This window comes from Lactuca saligna, chromosome 5 (assembly GCF_052625555.1).
Source record: "Lactuca saligna cultivar CGN05327 chromosome 5, ASM5262555v1, whole genome shotgun sequence".
Classification (NCBI taxonomy): domain Eukaryota; kingdom Viridiplantae; phylum Streptophyta; class Magnoliopsida; order Asterales; family Asteraceae; genus Lactuca; species Lactuca saligna.
This window is the reverse complement of record NC_136421.1, coordinates 56,333,553-56,343,682: the sequence shown is the minus strand read 5'-3', so window position 1 is coordinate 56,343,682 and position 10,130 is coordinate 56,333,553. Positions and strand designations below refer to the sequence as shown.

General features: G+C 26.7%; 1 protein-coding gene across 1 annotated transcript; it reads right to left on the bottom strand.

The window, feature by feature from the left end:
- Positions 1–3,505: 3,505 nt before the first annotated feature.
- On the bottom strand, positions 3,506–6,000 carry LOC145045312 (protein FAR1-RELATED SEQUENCE 5-like). Its single transcript, XM_078993646.1, has 6 exons — positions 5,645–6,000; positions 5,377–5,572; positions 4,984–5,090; positions 4,527–4,925; positions 4,040–4,125; positions 3,506–3,918 (listed from the first exon to the last, which is right to left on the bottom strand). Exons 1-6 carry the CDS (start codon positions 5,998–6,000, stop codon positions 3,506–3,508), a joined length of 1,557 nt encoding a protein of 518 aa, XP_078849772.1.
- Between the last annotated feature and the right edge of the window lie 4,130 nt (positions 6,001–10,130).

Here is a 10,130-nt window from a genome sequence, read left to right as displayed (position 1 = left end):
GTGGGCCACTTCTTGTACTACTCGTAAGGAAAATTCTTATAAATAACACTTTTATTTATATTTTTATAAGAAAACTAATTAATCATAATTTTGTTTACATAAACAGCTAGTTTATTTGGAGTTTATGAGAAATGATAAGAATGAAAAAAGACAAATACATGCACTACATTTTTAGGATTATGAAATGATGGTGAAAAGGGAAAAAGTTGAGTTAAAGAGTGGTAACTTTGGAACTTTGGAATGGAATGATGATGCTATAGAGAATGATGAAGAATCCGACACCGATGAAAATGAAGATATGAAACTCAATGTAAGTTAATAATCTATATATTTAAAAAAAATGAAGTTAAATTACATATATATGTTATACAATTGTAGTTAAAATAAAATTCATAAAGTGATTCACATTGTGAATATAAAAGTGTATTTTATTACTTTCTCAATAATAAACTCACAAAGTAAATATGTAATTTATTAAAATGCATTAAAAATGTGATACCTCATCAATGCATTCATATTCTGAAACTGTAATTTATTATAGAAAAAAGTCTAAAAAAAATCATTTTCTTTGACATTTTTTATCTCATTTCGCAGGAATTGGTATTCAAAGCGAAAAAGGATTACAAAAAACTAGTGAATGATAAAATTAAGTTTGGAAAGTTAATTGAGTTTTCAACAACAAAATTCACATAAAGCGATGAGTTGAAGGATATGAAGAAAATCTTTGAAAAAGAATTCATTTATGACACTCAAAATGAAGATGATGCAAAAGGTGATAGGGATGAAGATGAAAAAAAAGTGAAGAGAATTTGAATGAACATGAAATAAAGAATCAAACAATCATGGTAACACCAGAAAATTTGTACAATGATCCAATAGTGCATGAGATTGCTGATTCTATTCAATGTATTTTAAATTTTGATAATTATGATGATTTTGAAAATGTAAAAAGTTTTAGAGAACAAAAAATAGATGATAAAAAGAAAAAGAAAAAAATACTAGAAAATCATCAATGCCTAGTTTTTCACTTGGACTTGGTCTTGGTCTAACACAAGAGTTTCAGGAAGGAGATGAAAGCAGTGAAGATGAACACATGAAGGAAGAAATAAAAGATGAAAAACTTGATGAAGGAGAAAGTTATGATTCAGAAGAAACAGAATGTGACAATAATATCTTGAGAATTGAAGATGATGAAGACAAAAAAAGAGAAGTAGGAAAAATATTAAATAAACCATCACTGAAGCTATCTTCTCCTTATAATAAAAAAAAAACAGGTCTTTGCATCAAAATTTGTAGATCCAGATGAAGTAAAAGTGTCACATAGAATTTTTTTTCCAGAATTGGTAATAGAAGGTAATAATTCATGTTATCTTTTATTTAAATACAATAGTATATAAAATACACATAACTAGTTTTTTGTTTTATTTGATTACGAATTAAATGAGAATGTATTTCAGACTAAGAGAGGGTATGTGCTTGGAAGAGGAATGATTGAAAAAATGCAAATAGGATTATGGGTACATGCACATGTCATTGATGCTTGGACTGATATTTTGAACTATGAAGAAAAGCTTAAATCAAATTCTACAGTGAATCGATATTTCTTTGATACATCAATTGTGGTAAGTTAATTAAAAAAATATATATCATGATAATAGTGATAATATAATAGATACAATTTTCATGAGTTCTGAATAAGTAATAAAATTCACACAATTAATCCCATTATAATTTACAGTGTTAATAATTTTAAATTTTAAATTTAACTTATTGTGAATTTAACAATTTACTCTTTAAAGATTGATGTATATTAATTTTTTTTTTTGCAGAGATAGTTCATATTTGACAAAAATATCCCTTTCAATCAAAGATTTGATACATTTGAGTCAAATATCAAAGATTCAATGAAAAAGGACAAAGAGCTTCTGACATTTGAAAAAGTTCACTTGTTAATAAACTGTTCTTTTTGTTGAATATATTACATATTTTTAACAAATTTTAACAATTTAAATTATTAAATAGGTGTTTTTACCAGTTCATAAAAAAAATTACTTTTACATCATTTGCATAAACTTAGAAGAACCAGCGGTTGATGTCATTGACAATTGGAATTCAAGTGCAAAGTTTTCTAGAGCTTATCGTGATGCACCTAATGAATTGGTAAGAATATTAAATTTACATTATAAATATAAGTATTAATAAACAGATAATCTAAATAAAATAATAACTATAGAAAATGACAATTTCTTTCTTGCAGAAAATACTTTTTAGAAGGTACTTGATGAGGGTCAATCACAAATCAGCTTTAACTTTGGAGGGTGTTGAACCAGAAAGGGTGAACATGAATTGGCGCACGAGGGATAATCATGTTGACTATGGAGTTTTTTGCATGCATCATATGAAGACATATATGGGAGATAAAACAATAAATTAGACATGTGGATTGCCAAAAGAATTAAAACAACAACAAAGTATGTTAAACGATTTACGCATTAAGTATTTGACAAAGATAGTATTGAGTGACGCAAACACACATAGGTTAAAAATCATTGCACAAACAACTAAGTTTGCAAAAAAGACTAATGAAGAAATAAAAGATTTTCTCGACAAGGGATGGGAAAAAAGGGGAGAAAGGATATAGTACTTCAAAGATTGGAAAAAGAAGTGTAAAACTTAAAACTTAGTTTTCTATTCATTATTAGTATACGTTTAGATGCACTTTAATTTCTTTAAGAACACATACATGCTTGTTATGTTACAATTTTATGTTAGTGTCTATATCAAATATAATGAACTTTACTAAATACTTATAAGATGTTTATATTTTCATGTGAATGTCTACATGTATGTTATACAATTACATGTTTTATTAAAAATATGATATTAGTGTGTGGGTGGGGGGAAGTGATTATATTTCTACTCTGAATAAAGAATTGAAAGTACATTGTCATTTCATACATTTACTTCATTTCTTTTGGTCTAAATGATTAAATGTTAATGTAATAACAATACAATATATGTACAAAATTTTCATTATTTATATGTTAACCTTGTGAAAATTTTATTTGTAAGATTAACTATGTGAATTACAGTACATATTATAACATGTATATTTTATATGTGAGGTTCACAATGTGAATTATGATACATATAGATCATTAAAACAATTAATAGTTGAGATTCACAATGTGAATTAAATTACATTAAGACAATCTTTGACATGAAAATTTTTATATATGAGATTATCAATGATAATTAATATACATAAATTAAATCATTAGCATGTAATTTTTATTAGAAAATATTTAAAAAACTAAGAATAAAAAAATATCTTTAACCAAAAACAAAAAATTTGAAAAAAATATATTCTATTATTAGAAATAAACTCTAAAATAATTAATATCAAAATTAACATCAATATTTCAACATTTCTATCCATTGAATGATCATTACAAATATCAAATCTTATTTTACTCGTCTTAAAAAGAAAAAAAAACAAATAGAATTAGCCTTCTGTAACCTCAGATTCTAAATCAGACTTCTTAAACCTTAAAATGCATCTCCTAGCATTGTGATTTTGTTTATGACATAAACTAGACAACCTAGTACCCTTTTTAGATTTCTCAATCACTTTCTCTCTAGTGCTCTTGATTCTTTTATCACTAGCACATCCCTTGTTTCTGATCCGCTCTGGATTATGAATGTTGATAACATCAGGTACTGCAGCTCCAATAAGTTTTTCAATGTGAACTGATCTACTTGAAGATGCCCTTGATGAGGTACATAAAGGAATACCACTATCAACTTCCTGAAGTTGCTTTATATATTTAGCCAACTCATCCTCATTATTTGCTATCTTGTTAATAGACAAACGAAGAATAGCATATGCATATTGAATCAAACATTCATTTTTACTGCCTTTATGAGGATATGAGTACTTTTTCTCAACAATCCATCAGCTATGATATCTTTTCCTCATCTCCTCAAAATGAAATTTGATGGAATTTCATCTTACTCTTTCATATTTAATATGAAAAACATATGACGACATAAAAATCTATCCTGGACAAAAAGCATGCAGCTACAACTGATTCAAATGCTATCACCCCTTCTACTAAATACAACCTACAAAATTATCATTAATAACAAAAATTAATATGTGAATAAGAAATTCTATCTCATATTATTCGATAAAAATTATACACATTAACATCAATTCACATTATTAATCAACAAGACATTAGAAATCATAATACTATAATATAAATATGTACTTCAAATCAAATTCACAAAAAAAAACATATTCAATACTAATCTAATGAAAAGTACAAACCAATTTATAACTCTGTAAAAATTCACACTATTAATTAGCAAAACATCCTACATTCACAGTGTGAATTTTGAAACTACATTTTATATTTAATAAACTGTATTAGGACAAAGAGACATACCTTGTAACGAGTATTAGGACAATGAGAAGTAAGACTATTTCGATAAAAGTCATCAGATTCTTCATCCTCATTCACATTTTTATCAATCGACTTTTTTTCTTCTTATCTCTCAAAGAATAAACTTCACTTTCATCTTCAATAACTACAGATTCTTGAACACAGTAAAACATATATTTATATAACTCTTTCTGAATGTCCAAGAAAATATTATGTGTATAAATTTCCGATGCATGCTTTTCAATAACCAAAGGAGTCCTTAGCTTGGGGGTAGTAGTTGTGGACTGATAATCTAATAAAGATTGATGATGCCTTTGCTTCTCCATTGCACTATCAAACGACATCATGAACTTCACCAAATTTGATTTATGATGCAAAAAATGTGAGAAAGCATTATTCAGACTCTCTAATCTTGAAGTAGTTCGCATCAAACCAGAAAGTTCAAGATCTCTCATAAAAGCTGGAATCCATACATCCCTTATTTTAAAAAATAGACCTTAACCAGTCATTTTCTTTTTGCTGAAACTTATCTAACATTGTTGACCATGAACTATCAAAATCTTGTGGAGAACATTGAAGGTTCCATATAATATCAAAAAATGTCTTCTGGAAGTCCGAATGGTTATAAACATCGATAGGAATCTAAAAAAAAAAAGAAACACATAAGAATCATTACATATGTTGAATATTTGATGTAATTAATATTAATATACCATTTGGTTCACATTATAAATTCACAGTGTGATTTATGATTTAGATTTGTTCCTTTCATCATATGAAAATTTACATTGTGAATTCACTATATGCTTTATGATCTATATGGTTATAAACATATATAGGAATCAAGAAACAAAAAAAATATACCCTTTTCCTCAAGTTTTTGAGTGATGTGCCACATGCATAGTCTATGCTTCGATTCAGGAAAAACAAAATTAACAACTTTCTTCATTGATGAATCCTGATCTATTACAATCATCATGGGAGGCTTGACAAATGCTTTACGAAACACTTCAAGCAACCACACATATGCATCTGCTATCTCACGAGCTAGTAAACCAGCAGTAAAAGTAACACAATGCTTGTGGTAGTCAACTCCAGTAAAAAGAACAAATACCATAGAATACCTGAATTTTTTTTATAGGTATTATTAAAAAGAACAAATACCATAAAAAAAACAAATAAGGATTATGAATTACTTGTTTGTTTGATAAGTAGCATCAAAAGATAGTACATCTCCAAATTCCTTATAGTTGGTTTTCGAAGTATCATCAGCCCAAAAAAGTCCAGTAAGATGATCATCAACATCTTTTTGAACCTCAAATGAAAAATTAGAGAAACACAATTTTCTGTTTGTCAATATATCCACAACCATTTGGGAATCTTTAACACCAATTTTACAATTCAAATCTCTATGAAAATTTTTAAAGTCAACTACAGTCCCTCCCCTATAATCAAAGCCACCCTTCATACTACTCACCAAGTTATAAGCTTTTGAAGCACCAATGTTACAAGTACCAACCTTATGTATAAAGCATTCATCAAGAAAATCCATTATCCTATTAATCCTTTATAAGTGCAACTGATCTTGAGCAACAAGCTCATGGTTGTGATCTTCAACAAACACATAAATGTAGAACATTAAAGAACATCAAAGATTTTTGAACTTTGAAAGAGCAGGGCATTCGTTCTTCGTAGAAGAAGTTCTCATTCTCTTAACATCTGAATATTTCACATTAACATTTTCATTCTTGAATGACTCCGTGAAACTAGATCTACTACATGTCGAATATATAATATGAATTGTGCTATCATTGTATCTTTTTTGACTTGACATATTCACATCAAAACCACATTCTTGACCATAAGTCTTATAAAAGTCAAGAACAATGTCCAATGAATCAAACAACAATCCTTTGAAAGGCTTCTTATGTATCAACTTATCATAAGGAACAAGCTTAAAACTTCCAGTATTATAGAGCTCAAAATCAAAACTATAACGAGAATTACTGCTATTTGAATGATCAATATTCCTACTTGAAGATGATTGATCATGAACTGCAAAACTAAACAAAACATCTATTTCATTACATTATATATAAAATGTGAAATTTATATTAAGAAAAAAAACTTACGTGATTGTTCATTAATAATTGAATGCAAATATGAACAAGAATTACTATCATTTGAATGATCAGTATTCATATTTGAAGATGACTGATCATGAACTGCAAAACCAAAAAAAAACATATATTTTATTACATTACATAGAAAATGTGAAATTTATATTAAGAAAAAAAAAACTTACGTGATTGTTCATTAATAGTTGAATGCAAATCTGAACAAGAATTCAAAGAACTCATAATGAATCGTCGGTAACCTAGAGTTTATATATAGATTAAAAATTTAGAATTGATAATTATACAAAAAAGGAAACAAATAAACAAGATAATCACAAAACTTTAAAATATATGCACAAGATAAGATAAGATTCTCAAAATTACTAAAAGTTTGGAAAAAACTTAAATGTCAGAAGATGCACAAGATATAATTGATTATTTAAATGTCGAATATGCATTACAAACGAATGATTACAAAAATGGTCGAATGAAAAGCAGTAACATCAAACGCAAATTCAACATACGACATAAAATAGCAAATTAACAATAAAAACATAACAATATGAAGATTAAACGGTAAAATCAATAGAATTTCACAATAGACGATTACAATAACAATAAAAATAAGTTGATAAACAATGCATCGTAATTGACCTAAGAATCATAAACGAAAGATGAATATATATTAAAAATACCTGATTATTAGCTGAAATCTGAAGAAACTATTAGTAAAGTGCATGAAAAAGGTTGATTTCGAAGAACAACCGAGATTTTGGATCAATCGATGAAGGACAGTTAAAGAAGACGCTAACGGAGACAAACAACAACATTGAATTAGACGTTGAACTTACCAAAATGCCCCTCCATGTTTTTTTTGTTTAATTAAGGATTAATGGCCAAGATTAAAAGAAAATAGATGGTTAAGATGGGTTTGTTGGTTCTTATATTGGTTTTCTATTGAACTTTTCCATATATATATATATATATATATATATATATATATATATATATATATATATATATATATATATATATATATATATATACTATCTTATAAAAGAAATCTAACTATTTCTAAAAATAGATTGATTATAATAATAATATTCTTTTAAGACGTCCAAATGATGAAGCTGATAGTACAAGTAACTATTAATAAAATAATATTAAATTTTAAAGAAATTTTGAATTCAAATATTTATCATCAAATCTCCTTATATTTCTCAGCAATTTGATATGGTTCCCTCAAATCCCGGATTCATTCAAATTTTGAACCTTTTTAGATATCGTTAAATTTAGCATGTTAATTTAAATATCTCTCCAATCGCATATACATCTTTGTTCCCTCCTCTGCTATAAATCCCACCGTTCATGAACAAAAAATGACTTCATCTCCCAAATAACACCATAGTTTGATTAGTTTGTCTTCGACATGTACTTTCTTTTGTAACATAACATTTTTATAGAGGAAACATATCACCGAAAGAATTTACACGCCCCGCCGCTTTGCGCGGGTACACTGCTAGTATATATATATATATATATATATATATATATATATATATATATATATATATATATATATATATATATATATATATATATATATATATATATATATATATATATATAAATTAATTGAATAACCAAAATTATAAGCCTGTAATTATGGAATTGCATTAATATCTTTTGCAAATTATAAATACTTATTTGACCTATGTAAAATTAGATCATACTCAAATTCTCCTGATGCCATCATCTCCGTATTGCCGTCGGGAATCACCACATCGAATAGATGACAACCTTATTTTCCTCCCGTCATATTTCTCTCCTCGAAATATTCCTTACGTTAATCAAGGTCAAAAGATCAAGATATCGATTACATTCAAGCAACAAAAAAAGTTTAAATTCTGAGAAATTTGATTCCAAAAGTGAAGAATTAAAGTAATTATGCAACAATTGGCAAGTATGCTGAAGAACAAGCACGATTTTGGTTGAAGCTTGTTGGATGACAATAATCAACGCTAGTGGAGGTGATGCTATTGAACTTTTTCTTTGAACTTTTTAACAATAATCTAATAACTTTTCCCTTTTGAATCTTATGTGTATTTTTTTGTGACATACACGTAATTAAAGACAGACTTTAAGGTTTTTTGTTTTCTTATGAGGCTCTTACATATAGAATTCATTGGTGTTGTTATTACACTAGCTACGAATAAGACTAATCTTAAAGAATTAACATTGATTCTTAAAAGAGTGAATTCTTATTCTTAAAGATTTAACATCTGCTAGCTAATGGTGGTGATTTGCGATAATGAAGTCATGATGGTTGCATTTTTATGCAGATAGATGGCAGGAAAGGATGGTGATGTGGGTGGTAATCGATATCAATCAAAGAAAGTAGAAAAACAAAAAGTTTTAGACGTTGTATTTTTCAAGAATGCTTAAGTTCTTAAAGAATTCTTCAGTTATATAAATGTTTTTTTTAGTGTTATAGTCTTATAGAGATAGAACACTATATTTTTCAAGAATTGCTTCACTTTTATAAAAACATTACCGTGCTATAAAGATAGAACAATTCAAGTATTCAAGAATTCTTCACTTGTATAAATAATTAAATTTGTTAAGTCGATTCTTAACACTAAATTTTACAAGAATATTTGATTTGTTGTTAAGTAAACTGATTCTTAATCCTTACTCCATAAAAATCAAGTTTAAGTAAGATTGAACACTAAAATCTAGAAGAAATTCTGATTGTCATTTATTATTTATTTCAAAATTCTCTAAGTGTTTTTCTTGGAAACGTATGATTTTCATTACCATATTATATTTTTTTTATTTGATTTGATTTTTCTTAATTAAATTAACTTGGTTGTCTAAAATCACGGTAATTTTCATTTCTCTCTCTTAACAAAATGTTAAATTTGTTATTGTAATTAATTAGTTGTAATTATATAGTATATGTTATCTCATGTTAATACCATATACCTTAAGATTACAACCATTAATTCGTTTTAATCTAATGGTTAGAATTTAATCACACATTCACACAATACTTATGATTCACATTTGATCATAACCCTCTTAAATAATTCTTAAATAATGCAATTTATGTATTTGCATTATTTAACATTTAAAGTTTTTATGTGCAAAATCTATCTATCATTCCATCATTTTTTTATTTACCTATATATCGGTAGATTCAACAAAAATGTTTTCCAACAAAAAAATATTAAAACAAATACATATCACAATAAACTATTAAACTAATACATATCAAATCATAAGAAAATGTTGCCCATCAAAAATGTTGAAATCATAATATGTTAAAAAAAACTCACGATATAAAACATTCACCTTATTCCAATTGTATTGAAAAAGTTGAAAACACATTTAAATCAAATAAATCATTCTCAAATAGTGCTTTATCGTCGAACATATTTTAATATTCATATGATTTGAATATTATTTGTTGGGCAACGTCTTCTTACAATTTGATATGCATTATTTTAATCATTTTATTGTGATAGGCATTTGTTTATATATATTTTTCTTGGGAAATATCTTC

Excerpts from the sequence above, each read along its gene's own strand:
- LOC145045312 (XM_078993646.1), bottom strand. The coding sequence starts at position 6,000 with ATGGATTTTCTTGATGAATGCTTTATACATAAGGTTGGTACTTGTAAC. Across the intron at positions 5,091-5,376 it reads TGAAGAAAGTTGTTAATTTT|ATTCCTATCGATGTTTATAA; the intron begins GTTTTTCCTGAA and ends TTTTTTTTTTAG. Across the intron at positions 3,919-4,039 it reads AGATTTTTATGTCGTCATAT|GCAGTAAAAATGAATGTTTG; the intron begins GTTTTTCATATT and ends ATCCTCATAAAG.